At 43.1% G+C, this 16,592-nt stretch overlaps 1 protein-coding gene across 1 annotated transcript in view; it reads left to right on the top strand.

The window, feature by feature from the left end:
• plekhg5b (pleckstrin homology domain containing, family G (with RhoGef domain) member 5b) overlaps window positions 1-16,592 on the top strand; it is an 84,203-nt gene that overhangs the window by 14,577 nt on the left and 53,034 nt on the right. The window contains exon 2 of the mRNA XM_034086748.2: window positions 9,887-9,963. Within this exon, the coding sequence (XP_033942639.1) occupies window positions 9,887-9,963 (77 nt within the window). The remainder of the gene's footprint in view (window positions 1-9,886; window positions 9,964-16,592) is intronic.

Below are 16,592 nucleotides of genomic sequence, written 5' to 3'. Positions count from 1 at the left end.
AAATTCCTAGTAATTATTTATATTTTGTGCCTGGGGTGGGAACATGTAAGTAGTCCACTACCAGATGTTATGACCAAACATTTTGGTTTCATTTTTCAAAGATATAAAGACCCAAAAGGCACCCGATTCAGAGAATACTCTAATTCTGCATACTGTAAGTACTTAGTTATAATTAAGTACACAAATGGCATCACCCATCTCTTCAGAGAGCTACAGGTGACCTGTGCAGCAACACATTTCAATCAATATTTGTCAATACTAAGAGCTGCTAGATTGAGCTGCTGTAATGGAACATGTAAGGAGAATAAGAACATCCCATGTGGTCCAGCTGGAGTCTCATCTACCTCCTGATCCCTGCCTCTGGCCCTCTTTCTGATACTTCATCTTTATTCCTCACATACATTTCTTCTTCTTCACTAATGTCTTCATCTCCTCCTGGCTTCCTCCTGCTCTGACCCTCCTGGTCTCTTCATCTCCTCCTCTTCCTCCTGCTCTGACCCTCCTGGTCTCTTCAGTGAACTCTCTTTTCCCCTGCTCTGACCCTCCTGGTCTCTTCAGTGAACTCTCTTTTCCCCTGCTCTGACCCTCCTGGTCTCTTCAGTGAACTCTCTTTTCCCCTGCTCTGACCCTCCTGGTCTCTTCAGTGAACTCTCTTTTCCCCTGCTCTGACCCTCCTGGTCTCTTCATCTCTCTTTTCCTTTTCCTCTTTCTGTTCGTCCTGATCACTTCTCATATGTCTACTTGTGAAAAGCACTGGTACAAATGCTTGTATAACTTTACACGTTAGGGCCATGTAGCTAATAAGTAGCATATCATCAGAAAGTATTTATCAAGCGCACACGGGCAGCTGTGTTTAGATCCAGTTTTTACGGTAAAGGATGTATCCTGGTTTCATTGATCTGGCCTCATGGCTGTGATGTGTAGTTTACGTGGATTTAATAGTAGGCTACCTCATAGTTTAGCAAAGTGATCGATCTCCCAGCGAACGCTGTCTGCGTAGTATTTTGTAATGTAACGCCCCAAACAGCGCCCGTCTGTTAAATGCTATCGATTCAAACGGCAGCGTTTTATTAATATTTAGTTTCAAGCTCTCGTCCTTAGTAAAAACAAAACTAGTGGAAGGGGAAATGCTCCCAGGGGAAGCTGATCCATAGTGCTGGGACAGCTCGCTCCCTCTCTGCAGCGGTGTGAGCCGCGGTCTGTGTGAACGCCGCTCCGCAGTTTAATGCAGGGCCGTAGCTGCGTTTTTAACGGGCCTAAAATTATATTTAAAATGATTCACTTTTAACTAATGTAATGCTTGTTTCGTTGCTTGAGAAGCTTGTGGAAATAGTGTAGGTTTGTTTTAGTACAGTTTTAGGGAAACAAAAGTTAGGGGGGCAGCTGGGGGGGCAAGGCTCTACAGTGGGGGGGGGCAGCTGCCCCCCTTGCCCCCCCGTATATCCGCCCCTGCCTCCAGTGTAAAAGCTAACACTGACATTCCTCCGGTCACACTCAGCCACGGTTCCTGTAACTGCAGAACATGCTTCTATTTGTTCTCAGAATTTAGCACCAACAAAGCCCATAAAAAGAATAGTCTGACACAAAAGGGCCACACTATTGTATAATAATCTGCTTGTACCTGACCAATTACTGTATTTTCTAGTTTTAATGCCCTTAACAATTCAAGATATGCAGTAATCCCCTCATGACCCCGCTTAAATATGGGGACTGGGTCTTAAGTTCTACCTTTATGTAACAGTCGTGTAAACTGTGTATACGCAGGGTTATGGTTTCAGACCTTGGTTGCTGATTGGCTAATGGCTACACAAGCCAACACATCATTATGACATCATAAAGTGGCCAAAATCTGATCAGCTCGTTTTCAGACAGGTTTTACTTTTTATATAAATGGATCAGGACATAAAGAGAGAGAATCTTTGTTCCTGAAACTTTCAGAGTCTCTTTCCACAGAGGGGACACATGTTGATGTAGAAGAGACATGGAGAAGAGGGGACACATGTTGATGTAGAAGAGACATGAAGAAGAGGGGACACATGTTGATGTAGAAGAGACATGAAGAAGAGGGGACACGTGTTGATGTAGAAGAGACATGAAGAAGAGGGGACACGTGTTGATGTAGAAGAGACATGAAGAAGAGGGGACACATGTTGATGTAGAAGAGACATGAAGAAGAGGGGACACATGTTGATGTAGAAGAGACATGAAGAAGAGGGGACACATGTTGATGTGGAAGAGACATGAAGAAGAGGGGACACATGTTGATGTGGAAGAGACATGAAGAAGAGGGGACACATGTTGATGTGGAAGAGACATGGAGAAGAGGGGACACATGTTGATGTAGAAGAGACATGAAGAAGAGGGGACACATGTTGATGTAGAAGACACATGAAGAAGAGGGGACACATGTTGATGTAGAAGAGACATGAAGAAGAGGGGACACATGTTGATGTGGAAGAGACATGAACAAGTGGATTTTGCATAATAGGTGTCCTTTAATCTTTTCTAAATATATCAAATATTGTTTACTCTGTCAGTTACGAGATGTGTGGCTGCTCCTCCACCCTCTCTGGAACAGTTTACGCTTGTTGTTCTGTGGTTTTTCCGTTTCATATATGGGGGCCTCTGGTTTCTCAGATGTGGCGGAGGAGGGAGGGGAGGGGGTGGGAGAGTGTGTGATGCACATGTGTGTGTTTAACCACTGTGGGGGTAAAACAACATGGAGCGGGGGGGACGGTTCCTGCCCCCACTGCCACTGAACCCTCGGCATTAAAACAGCTGCCTGCTCCGGTGTAACGTCTGCTCGCTGGCTCGGAGAAGCATCCACCTGTACGGGAATACTGCGGGCGATATCCGTTAAGTAGAGAGACACTGAACTAGTGCTGTGCGATTATAGCAAAAATCATTATCACGATTATTTTGGTCAATAATTGATATTACGGTTATTAAAAACGATGATCCATTTACTTTGAAAACATCCATTGTTTGAAAAAAAAAGTGAACCGTATGTTTTTAAGAGTTGATTAACCTGAACTGTAAGTATAATTCAACTGAAAAAACAATACAAAAATAAAATAATAATTACATTGTTTTTTTTTTAAATAAAAAATAATAATCGTTTTATTTCAATTACGTTGTTTTCGTAATTGTTGCAAGCCAAAATCGTAATCGCGACTAAAATACGATTAATTGCACAGCCCTACACTGAACACAGCCTTTCTAGGTGCTAATATCCACCCGGTATGATTCATGTATGAAACATAACGGCAGATATACAGGAAACAAGTGGTGTGTCTCACATTGGGTACCAACAAGCTAGACATATGTAACCGCAAACTTTTGGCACAGTGACTACACAATTCTTTAAAAGTGTGATTTAAAAAAAGACGGGCAGCCAATAAGTTATTTATTTAATTAAAACTATTTATACTCTGCCAAACATGCTGTAAGTGATCTTAAAATGTGCCTGATGTACTGCCATATAACAATAATAATGATACATATTCCTAATTGTTCTGATCTATTTTTGCATTTTCTTAGTAAAACACATTTTGGACATGTGGTAGGATTATTTTATTAATCCTAAATTAAGATATACTTTATTAGAATGTTTTCTACAGAAGCTTGTGCAAAAGAAAGTTACTGTTTTCTTCTGTTGATCTGTCCGTCTATTAACTAGCCTGTCCCAAGCTGCCTTACTCCGCTGCAGGGCTTCCTTACTTCCTTGTCTTCTCATACTATATGCATGTATTGTTCCCGTCCGTCTGCCACCTCCTCGTGTGGCGAGATCAGTTTGCCAGGTTTCCTCCAGCCGGCCTGCCATCTGTTCGTCTCTCAGCAGTCTGTTTTCAGTCTGATCTCCTGGCAGAGAGGTGCACGTTGCGTTACATACAGACTGGAGGGGTGCAGGCGCTCTGAAAAACATGTTGTGAAAATGAGGAGTGGAGTTGAAGCCTTAGCAAACAAGCTCACCCCCTCACGTCATGTGCCATGATGAGATCTCACCAAATAGAAGGCGAAACATTCTTAACATTCCCTCATAAAAAGGTGTGCTGGGATCGGCCTCTCCTCGCCTAAATATGGCCTTCTGGAGAGGATCTAACGGTGCTGGAGGCACGGCAACAGTATGGTGGGAAGGATGTGGTGATAAAAGACGGGGTTGACCTTCTTGGGAACTTTATCAGACTGCATCTTGTGTGTACAGATACACATGCACTGCTCACTAAGTTTCTGGATGTATTCAATAATTGAAACAATGCTTCCTTGCTTCAGGCGACAGCAGGCCTCTCATTGTCTAGTTGGCGGCGGTCAGCGGTTGGCTGAAGTCACAACTCTTGTTGGCAGGTTTCATCAACTGTAGCTCGCTAATGAAGCTCCACGCGTGGGTTGAACACTCTTTTCTCCATGGCTGACTTGTTTCACTTTTCCAGCTGAGTCAGATCCCTGCAAAAGGGTCTTTAATGGCTGATATAACATCCACTGAATCCACACAAGTAACTTCTCTGTAGAAATGTAAAAAGACTGAGGCTGAAGCTGCACGACCCAGACAGACTGCAAGGTAATCAAATGTAAATATGTTTAGTAAATAATACAACTTGGACAAAACTCATCATCACATTTGAGGAGACCATGTGAGCTATAGACCACTCGTCGCATCCCTTGCATGCTTTTGTGTTTTACTTAGTGTTTGTATTTATACATGTTATTATTCTTGGGACAGTGCGAAATGCCATTTTACACACACACACACACACACACACACACACACACACACACACACACACACACACACACACACACACACACACACACACACACACACACACACACACACACACACACACACACACACACACACACACACACACACACACACACACACACACACACACACACACACACACACAGAGAAATAGATAATACAAATGACTTGTACATTTCCCCCCTTATCTAGCACCAGTGTTACAGTGAACACGGATGCAACAAAATGCAAAACCTTGAATAATTTCCAATTCAAAACCACATTCAGCTGCGTCATGGTTACACAACGGGGAAGTAGGGATTCGAAGCTGGAATAAATCTTGCGTATTCAAGTGTTCAACTATTTCAAAGTTGACTTATTTATGGGAGCCCAATGGGTCTTTGCCCCAGGCCGTTTCATTCTGCAGAGCACAGAGGTGTGTGTGTGTGTGTGTGTGTGTGTGTGTGTGTGTGTGTGTGTGTGTGTGTGTGTGTGTGTGTGTGTGTGTGTGTGTGTGTGTGTGTGTGTGTGTGTGTGTGTGTGTGTGTGTGTGTGTGTGTGTGTGTGTGTGTGTGTGTGTGTGTGTGTGTGTGTGTGTGTGTGTGTGTGTGTGTGTGTGTGTGTGTGTGTGTGTGTGTGTGTGTGTGTGTGTGTGTGTGTGTGTGTGTGTGTGTGTGTGTGTGTGTGTGTGTGCGCGTGCTTAATCAGCAGTGCTGAGTTCAGGAATTTCAGTTTATCAGAGGGAGAAAGACAAAAAGGATAAATAAGAAGACGGATCTTCAGCAGAGAGTAAAAGGATTTCAGCAACACAAGGGGGGGGGGGGGTCCGGTAGTGAAGAAACTGTTAAGATGTAAGGGGCTGATGAGAGGCTTGAGTTAAGGACAGAGAACATGGAGTAGATTTGAGGTCATGGCTTTAATATAGGATTGAAATGAAGGAAAGTTAAATGTAATGTAACCATGTCATCACGTTCGTTTCTGTCGTCCCTGCTGGCTTATGGACGACTCTTCAGATTTGTTGTCGTGTTGTTGTTACTGTCAGAGAGATGCATTTCTCAAATCCAAAAGGCTTGCGTACAATGTTCCTTCTAAGGATGGTGACCGTGGATTTTTACAAACATCCACGAACTGGAACACAAGGCACGGCATGATGTGCTTATACCCTGCAGTTTGAAGCTACTTTTTGACAATGACATTTGACAATACTTTGATTTGAAAATAAATAGGACAGCCATAACTGCCATCGAGTAGTTTTGTGTCCATTGGCAAAACACACATATCTTAGTATTCATACATTACTTTATTTTTTTGTTAAATAGCGGATGAATTCAATGTGATGTATTTGAATGTTTTGTTTTCACGATGTCAGTCTCTACGTTTTCACTAATTATAATATGTATTATATCAGTAGATCATAATTGTGATCAGCTACAGTATCCTAATCAATGCTAGTGGACTTTTTATTAATAGTATGAACCATGGAAATGAAACAGTAAAATAAAGTCAGTGAAAAAGCACAATATTGGCTTCCAAATGAAAGTGTGGTAGAAGTATAAAGTACAGTATAGTACCTCACACAAGCACAGAACTCGAGTAACTGTACTTTCCACCAATAAACAAGCTTTAGATACAACATTGAACTCACCTTTTACCTTTACCGAACTTATGAGCAAACCTCCACTTATTTACACATCCAGCAGATGCACATTAGCATCCATTTGTTTCTGTCCACTCGGTGAATGTAAGTCGTGTGTGAAGTCGCGCTGCGGTGCAAACACTCCATAAGGCTGGAGGCTACTCTGCAGCCGGCGGTTTGAACCCCTGAGGGAGCCGTTAGCTGGAGGCCCGCGGGCCGCAGTGCGAGCGGAGAGCTGAGAGCGCTGATTCAACAGCAAGCGGTGTTGTTGGTGTGTGTGTGTGTGTGTGTGTGTGTGTGTGTGTGTGTGTGTGTGTGTGTGTGTGTGTGTGTGTGTGTGTGTGTGTGTGTGTGTGTGTGTGTGTGTGTGTGTGTGTGTGTGTGTGTGTGTGTGTGTGTGTGTGTGTGTGTGTGTGTGTGTGTGTGTGTGTGTGTGTGTGTGTGTGTGTGTGTGTGTGTGTGTGTGTGTGTGTGTGTGTGTGTGTGTGTGTGTCTACTCGACTAACAGCTCAACGACTGTTGGGTTGGTTGGCTTGAAGTTTGGTACAGACGTTCATGTCCCACAGAGGATGAACCAAACAGACTTTGGTGAACTCCTGACATTTCTTATAGCGCTATAGGCAAGGCTTTCACTTGTTCTGTGAAAATTAATGGATCATCAGAAGGGCTATCAGGAGAAGAACCTGTTGGTGTAGGCGAGGGATCAAGTCTGGGTATGTCATGCCAGAGGCACGACGTGACGAGGATTACAAAGTCGGCCGCAAAGTAAATATAGTGGATTACAAGTTTTTTTTTAATAAGCACAAACGAAACAGTGCAGTTGTTGGATATGCAAATCGTAATCCCTTGGCCCTGTCCGCAGTGCAATGTAAAATATATACTTAAGAGAAACAGGAAGTGGCATTGCAATACACAGAGCGTGAGAAATACAATTGTTCAGGAATAAGTAAGCTATGATCGAATGTGTTCCAATCCGGTGTAAATGTGTCCTTCACCGCCTCATGACAAAAGTAGAGACATTTCACCCTCGGCTGTTAACACTCCATCGTAATGTGGAAAACAACTGCTTAACATCAGCATGTTAACATTGTCACTGAGCACGTTAGCCTGTTAGCTCAAAACAGTGAGTGCTGTGAGAGTCTTGTTTTACTGCAGACGGGTTGTCCCTTCCCTCCCCAGTGGGGAATCCATGCGCTCTGTGGTATGCACCAATTACAGTGTTTTTCACACACACACACACACACACACACACACACACACACACACACACACACACACACACACACACACACACACACACACACACACACACACACACACACCCTTGACCTGTGTGTGTATCTGTAGCCAAGTGGATGACTCAAGGTGACTTGTTTCCGTGCACCAGCCCAGAGAAGCCCCTCGGCTGTTTTACCATTTCTGTCACGGTGACAAATTATTGTTTGAAGTTGGCCTTAAAGTCCAGCCACTAAGTGACTTCATTTTCGAGCAGCAGCAGCAGCAGCCCGTCTCTATTACGGAGGAGTTAGTAATGATGTATCACCTCTGGCTTGTCCATATAGGGAGATGTGACACTACAATGAGCAGGTTATCTGAGATGGCTGTGAAGGGTTTTCCTGTCATCCCCAGAAACGAGAGACTTTTCTCAACAAGAAGTTTCACCGCCCCCCCCCCCTGCTCTTACTTTCTCCCTCCTGAACGTGTCTTCTCTGTTTTCCTCATTAGCCAGACAGATGACTATCGCTGCTCTGTTATGCTATCTTCATCGTGTGTGTACATGTAGACGTAAACACTGCCTTTTTATCATCTCCTCAATGCAGCGTTGGCCGACTACTCAAGTAGATTTTAGGAGTTTATTTGACAATCTTGATTTGTTTTGTGGAAAGCGGCGAGCTTCCCCGCAATGAGTGCACTTTTGTCCAGAAGCCTTCCTCTCATTCGCTCTATTTCTTTCTGTCTCTTTGCTCGTTATTATTTCCCTGAAATCCGCACAACAACACGCCCCACCGCCTTCTTCCCTCAATCACCATTGTAGAAATAATGTTGATATCTTGATGCGATTGAGACAAATAGCTAGCTGTAATGTTTGTGCTGAAATGACACCTTGAAATACAAATGAAACGATACAACATTTTGAGAAATATGCTTATTTCTCCCAGGGCTTTGAAAGCTACATCTTAAATTGAGCACATCAGATACGTTATGTAATAAAGACAAAGGAACATTGATAAACAAAAAAGAAAAGACTACTGTAGTGGTTTTTGAGCCTGTCATTAAAAAAAATCAACAACATATCTCGTCGTTCTAGTGCAGGGGTGTCAAACTCAATTTCATCACGGGCCACATTCGCATTATGGTTGCACTCAAAGGGCCGGTTGTAACTTTAAGACTATATCAAAATACAGATATAAACATTTAATATATATAAAATAATGCATTATATTACATTGTTGCCTCTGCATTGGATTATCATCGGATAGGGTATAACTTCATAATTAACTACGTCTGAAAGCAGAAGTCAAGTCTCTTCAGCGAGAATGTCAAAAAATGATTTTAAAATAAAAGCAAAAAAATAAAAAAAGTGACATTTTGACCAAAAAGTCAATTCTGAGAAAAAAGTCAAATTTGAGATGCATTGTGGGACATGTAGTTTATGGGCAACGTGCTTCTGTAAATCGCCATGTAACCGTATAACAAACATATTATATTCTTTGCAAGCTCTTGTGGGGCCACAGGAAATGAAGTCGCGGGCCGGATTTGGCCCCCGGGCCTTGAGTTTGACACCCCTGTTCTCGTGTCTTAAAAGGAGGATACCAATTATTATTAAAGAGGCCCTATTAGGCTATTATGCTAACTTTCATATGTTGTGCCTGAACTGTGAAATGTGTCCATGCTTTAAAGTTCAACAAGCTCTTTACTTTTCTCATACTGCCTGTGCTCTATTTTCACCCTCTGTCTGAAACCAGAGCCCAGTCTGCTCTGATTGGTTAGCTGGCCAGCTCTGTTGTGATTGGTCAACCACTTAGAGATGTCCCACCCTTAGCCTATCACTTACAGTGTGTTGGAGCGCTAGCTAATATAAGCGCCAGTGTTCCATAATGATGTCATCGTGTTACAGGAAGTAAACAAAGGAGGGGGGGGATATGTTCTGGAGGGAACTTAGGGATTTTAGCCTTTGCAGACCATTTACATGCACACACACCTATATAACACACTGCAGGAAAGGGAAGACCCCAAAGCATAAAAGGACCCCTTTTAATATCAGAATGCCCTTGAAGGAGTTTTTAATGAAGAGCTTATTTGGACTGTGTGAGAGTGTGTTGAGTGTCTCATAGTCGCTCTCTCGCTCCGTCCTTATATAAACACTGGCAGCGACTTCAGTCTTCGTGTCTACAATGTGTTTTTACAGCTTTACCAAGAAAGGTGTGTTAATGGACGTGGAGCTGGCTGGGGGGGCTGGTTTGGTGTTTAAGTGATAAATAAAGACTGAACTGTGTGTTCTGTTTCAGACGACAAGCCCGTCCAGGAGGAGGACTGGGCGGTGTGCCAGCACCCCGAGTGTCACGAGCGCCGGAGGGCCTCCAAGGTAAGACCTTTAAACCCTAAACCCCACCAGGTCAACTAAAAAAAGGACCGTGATGTCAGAGCAGCAGTCAGCAGGTTTATCTTCAGAGTGCCGTAATGTCTGGAAATGAAAGTGTAATCTATTCAGCTCACTTAAAGTCTCAGTAAGAGGAATAGCTTTTACATTTACTTGCAGAGAAATAGTTGAGAAGACTGCTCTCGTGGCTGAATGTTATTATTAAGCTAGAGCCAGCAGCATGTTAGCTTAGCTTAGCTTGGCATTGACTGTCAGCAGGTAAAAACAGCCAGTCTGCGTCCGTCCAAAGGAATCAATTATCTTAGAACTGCCCTAAAAACCCACTAATCAACATGTCATATATTGTTTGTTTAATTCTTACAAAAGCTGAATCTAAAGCCTTCACTATATGTGGCCTTTTCCACATTTCCCCCACTGTTTATGCTAAGCTAATCCACCGCTTGATGTAGCCTTTTATTGGACAGACGGATACAAGTTGAACGATTTTGTCATTTAACTTCCAAACTACTAGCTTTTCTTTTTGCCAAATAAACAAACTCACATCGACACAAATGATTGAACTATGACAGTTGTGATGGCTTGGTTTATGTTAGCCATTTTATGCTTTTTCTGTAGAGAGTGGACAGTATAAAACGAGGGTACATAAATAATGATGGGTAATGACATGTAGCAAGGGTCTTTGGCTGGACTGGAACGATCGTTGAACAACGTTAGAGACTGTTTTCCCTTGTTTCATTCTTGAAACAAACAAGTGGCAACAACATCTAGTGTCCATAGGAATTATCTATAGTCGGGGGGTGAGAGAGGAAATCGTGAGATAAAGCTCTAAGGTCTGAGAGGATGTCTGCGTGCTTGAATCGGTTAACAAAACAACGCCTTGGCCAGGAACACTGCCGTGTTTCCCACCAACTGGCAATGTTGGTTCCTTGTAACCATGACCACAATCATTCCCTAATCTGAACCAAGTAGTCCTTACTGTAACCATGAGGACAAACATCCTCTTACCTTTACCAAGTAGTCATTTGAACCCAAACCATGATCTCTCCTTACCCTGTCCAAGTCGTTTTTGTGCTTGAAAGTGACCAAGCTTTAACCTGCTTCTTTTCTTTTTTTAAAACATGGATTTGTTCTGGTTTTGGGAAGTTCTGACAAATGCTGTGGTTCTACCAATAAAGACGTCGGAGGACAATTACAATCCTCGTAGTGATTTACAGGACTTGATGTTGGCCATCCTCAAACCTGTAAGCCAACAGATCAACTCAAGGTGTTTTTTATTGTCTTTTGAACGGAAACTAAAAATGAAACGGCTTTAAAATGAAGACGCACACCCTGACCTGGTCCCCATAAGTCTTCCAGGGCCCCCTAATCTCTTGACCCCTTCTCGGATTTACCCAGAAGTTATTGCATCTCTCTTGGGTTGTGTTGCAAGTTGGAGCACAGCGGCGGTGAAGCTACTTTTGTCGTCTTTTAGGTGTTCAAATGGGCGTGAGTGTCGGGGCTCTGTGTCTGCCCACTAGACTGTGAAATGAATGATTCCTTTGAAGCCACTGGTTTCTGAAAATGGGTGTCTGGCCAGAAGAAAACCCCGACAGAGTGTCTGGTCCCTCTGACGACCTGTGGGCTGTTTTGGTTTGTCGCCTACCTGCCAGTCGAGCTGGGAATTAGTCGGGGATGATGTCCCCTCCTGTCCTCTTAGTGGAAACAATGGGACGGGGAAAAGGACAGAAGGAAAGTGCATCCAGACAGCTTTCGGAGAGAGGAGACTTATAGTTCTCCTCCATGGAAACTGAGAATAATAAAGTACGGAGGAGGAAGGGAGAGCCGAAAAGCTTAACCTGAATTACCCTTTCCTGACTCCGCACATTATTGAGTCTCCCAACCCAACTTTTTCATGAAAGCGTGACAAGCTCCATACTTTAAAAAAAGATTTGTTGACACACTGGAGAAAATGCTGCTCCAAAAACAAGTTAAACAAGAATGAAAACAAGCCGTTTTCACTTGAAACAAGTACAAATATCTGCCAATAGATCAAGGTAAAATTAGCGTGGTAAGATTTCTTGACATAAGACGGAATATTTAGATAAATCAGATCTTGTAATTAGCTGGGAGAACTTTATTTGAACTATATTTGACCAGAATCAGGAAATGTTGTTACAATATAAGCCGAAAAGGCTCCAAAGTGTTCTAATTTCTGATGTTGGTTGGTGATTTTCTAATAAATATGTAAAGGAATGTGTGTTTCATCCGAGATACAAATCAAAATAAGATTTGTTGACTTAACAAGATGATGCATTGTCTAAAAACAAGACCCAATATCTCACTGCCGTGTTACTTCTGAAGTTATTATGTCTTATATCAGGTGTAAAGACATATTCTAGATATTGGACAAATATACTTGGCAAGATTTCGAGTTTTTGTAGTGGCAGAGTTCTTAATGAGACAGAAGCTTAGTTCACATGCTGTATTATTAAAGTATGTGTATTCTTTTGTGTTTTGTACAGCCTGCTGTGGCGCAGGGGGGAATCAGTGCGGGACAAAGCATGTCTGACGCCACCTGTCTCCTGGGTCAGGGGCGGAGGTATTATGTAAGGAGATTAGGGAAAGACAGACAGACAGAAAAGGAGGGGGATAGGTTAACAGACACAGGGTGGGATAAAAGTATTTTTGAACTATTAGCAAAATAACACTTTCAGCTAAGGTAATTTAACCTGAGTTCATTGTACTTTTGTTTATGAAAGTCAGAGGGCAACAAAACCAGCTCTAAAGTTGGTATCAGCTAATATTTGTCTATTTAAACCATATATACAGTCTATGATTTAAACGCCCAAAAGATGAAGATTAAGAAAAGATCATTCATTTGGATATGTGTTTATGGCCACCTTATCAGAATCAGATGTACCTTTCTTAGTCCCACAGAGGGGAAATGTAAGTTGTCATAGCAGAAAAAGAGCCAAAGACAACTTAATGTTACATGGCGCATTTAAGCGTGCCCGTTTTTGGTTGCGTTTCCCCGTGGCGTAGTACCGGCTAGCGGGTACTATTTCACAGTTTTTCTGGCCCCATAAATTTGAGGTTCTTTCCGGGCCAACAACCAGGCTGAGTCGGGCTGAGTATGATAAACTAGAGAGAGAATCACTGGCAAGGGGGCTACAACTACAACAAGATGAACATATTTGACCGTGATTTGACCATGAATTAATGCTTTGACAAGTCTGCAGACGGCAGGCGAAAAACTCTTTTAAAATGCGTGTTTTCTGAATGGAGATCGGCTAAGCTAACGTTATATATGCTCCGACCGTCCACACTCACAACAACGGCCTACAGACATAAATAAACCAGCGACTGTATTCGCCATGATACAGGCAGTCTGTGGTTTGTACTTGTTTAACTTTTGTCTAGTTTCTGAACAGATATGAAGAGCTGTGAGCTTGAGTGCTAACAGCTAACGGCTGATTGGTTCGCATTGAAGATGACGTCACGGCTCCGCCTACACTGCGTTACTATAGTTACTGCCCCAGCTACTAAACTGTAATGGAAACGCAGCATAAAGTGAGCCAGTCCTAACAAGGCCTAGCCATACGGTCCTAAGCCGAGCGAGGCCTTGCAGTGGAAATGCGCCAATCCATGCATAAAAAAGCATTAAAGTAAAAAAAAGAAGTTATAATATAATAAAAAATACACTTTGGTCCAGATTCCCTGTTGTTGTCACTGGCCTTTACGCAGCTGAGTGCTCCACTGTGTTCACCAGCTGGTATATATTTCTGCGGGTTGATGCTGAGCAGGTAGAGTAAAGCCGGTTTCTCTGACCTGCCTCAGCGGAAAAAAACTGATAACAGTAAATCCAAACGTGAAAACAACACTGAGGTGAAAACAAAAATCTGAAGGAAAAAACTTAGGAAACAAAATGTGATGAATTCAGACAGTCATACCTTGGTCATGATTTATTTGGCTGGAGGAAATCATGAAAGTCGTGGAAAATATTCTGTGTTTAGATGAATCAGTCGGCTGTCAGAGCTCCAATTATTGCATCATCATTTCAATTTTCAACACTTACTCGTTATAGCCTGACCCCACATTGATCATTTCTCCCCTAGTGAAGGTGGGATATCCCATAATGTCACAATTCAAAATGTTCTGGTGATTTTTAGTACTGCGAGGTGTGAAGTAAGAGCAGTTGGAAGGTGAGTCATGTTAGTTCCCGCACAATAACATCTAATTTATTGTGCGGTGTGTTTCTGACATCATATGTTTCTAATAACTCAATCTCATGGCTGCTGTTGCTCAACAGTTATACAAGCATTGCCTGTAACACGCCTGAAACAGCAGGGGGCGATGTCATGGCATTGATTTGATGTTCCTGTTTTTATTCCCTGCAGAGCTCACTCTCTTTGCTTTTGCTGCACAAGTAGTGAGGCACATTGGAACAACTGGAACATAAATATAACGTTTGCCTACGCCACCCACTTAATTTGATTGAAAAGGCATGTTTACTCAGAAAAAGAGAAATCATGACGATTTTATATTTCTCTTCAAGAGTTTATATCGTTATAAAATACTACGAATAGTCTCTTTGGTATGCTTGCGGCTTGGCAGCAGACAATGACAGAAAGACAGCGTAAGTATCTCAGACTACTTTGTATTTAAACCGTTTTATTCCCAGCTTCTGGCAGGGCTGCTTTGACTCAAAGCATGACTGGCTTAAACTCCCTGAGTTCACCTGCACCATAAGTCACTGAAATCACACCAGGTGTTATATCTGTGCTGGAGCTCAATGCCGTCACCACATCAAACGAGAGCTCTCCAAAGGTTACTGAAAGGCCTTTGGATCGCCCGACACATGTGTTTCCAACAGGGCTTACCGGATGCTTTTGCTGTGGGTTTTTAAAAGTCACTAGGATTTCAAATCAACCTGCAGGTGTCCAACTGGAAGATGACGTTCAATCAATCAGGACTTGGCCCGAGCTGCTGGGATTCATTTCAGATTACGCTGGTTAGCGCTCAGTGCTAGTCTGAGCTTGCTCCCTGGATCTAAACTCCAGAGAAGGGCTTATTATCCCTGATCGCTTCACCCCCCCCCCTCTCTTCTCTCCCTCTTTGCTTCACCCTCCCTCCCTCGGCTTTGAAAAGACAGGACCAGACAAGACAAACAGAAAGGAGTGGGTCGCTTTGACAACGCGCCCCTCCCTGCCCAAACAGCTGGAGGTGCAGCGATGATGTGAAGAGAGTTGTGGTGTGGCAGAAAGAAAAAAGGATGAGAAGTTTCAGTCTGCTGACTTCACCTTTCAGTACCCCCCCCCCCCCCCCCCCCCACTTTCTCTCTGCTTTCTACACATTTTCAATCAAAAAAACTGGAATAGAAATGGCAGCAGTTTTAAGATATAAAAAAATCACTGCATGGGAAAAAATGTTTTTATGCATTTACGAGGTGGAAAAGTTGAATGAAGCTTAGGATTTATTGTCAATTGCCACTTAAGCTTTTGCTCTATTAAAAGACACAGACAAAAACACTAAACCTTTGACTGATCTTTGGGACTGTTTCCATCCATCCCTTTTCCACTGCTTATCTGGAGATTGGTCGCGGGGGGAAGCAGTTCAAACATAGGGCCCCAAACGTCGCTTTCCCTGGCCACATCAACCACCTCTAATTGGCTACCAAGGCGCTCCCAGGCTAGCTTGGAAATTAAATCCCTCCACCTGGTCCTGGGTTTGCCCTCAGTCTCCTCACAGCTTGACGTGACTGGAACATCTCTACAGGGAGTCGGCCAGGTGGCCTCCTTACCAGGTGCCCGGACCATCTCAACTGGCACCTTTCTCACCTTATCCCAAAGGGAGATGTCAGCCGACCTCCAGAGAAAACCAATTTTGGCCGCTTGTATTCCCAATCTGGTTCTTACAGTCATGACCCAATGCTTCACGACAATGGTGAGGGTAGGAACAAAGATGGACTGGTGGACTGAGAGCTTTGCATCATGGCTTGGCTCTCTCTTCATCACAATGGTGTAGGGCTGTCCCGAATACCATTTTTCAGGCTCCGGATATTCGGTAGTAATCGGCAGCGAATATTCGTTTTTTTTTATTCAAAAACATTTTCCAAAAGGTTTCATAACACGCTCCGAATCCGAGCCACCTGACAACACGCTGTTGAGCAGAAGCGTAGAAAGAACATACTATTACGATTTATACTTATTTCCAAGCAAAGAAAGTGCACGTTTTTATCATGTGTAACGTTACTGTTTAAACGGCGGATAAAGCAGCTTCATCGTGGCAACTTGACAACAGCTAAGCTCGGCTACTACTTACAGCATCCAGGTGACTTTTCAGAGTTGTTGTGCCACCGTGGTAGGCCAGTTTCTTGTCACATATTTGGCACACTGCCTTCTTCTTATCGTCGTCCAATTTAAAATGGTCCCACAGAGCTGAAGTCTTCGGCATTTTGTGTTCAGATGTGTGAAGCGAGGTGAAGCGCGACGTTCGTGACTGTGAGTGAAAGCGACGTCCGGAGCCCAGGCTGAGATTGTATATATTTCCGCATTTTAACAGTGCAATTCAAAAGTATAAATATAGTATAAGAATATGGCAGTTTGCCTTTATTGATAGCATACATTTAGGAAACA

This window comes from Pseudochaenichthys georgianus, chromosome 7 (genome assembly GCF_902827115.2).
Source record: "Pseudochaenichthys georgianus chromosome 7, fPseGeo1.2, whole genome shotgun sequence".
In the NCBI taxonomy this organism is placed as follows: Eukaryota; Metazoa; Chordata; class Actinopteri; order Perciformes; family Channichthyidae; genus Pseudochaenichthys; species Pseudochaenichthys georgianus.
Note: the sequence above shows the minus strand (reverse complement) of the source record. Positions and strands in the feature narration are given on the sequence as shown.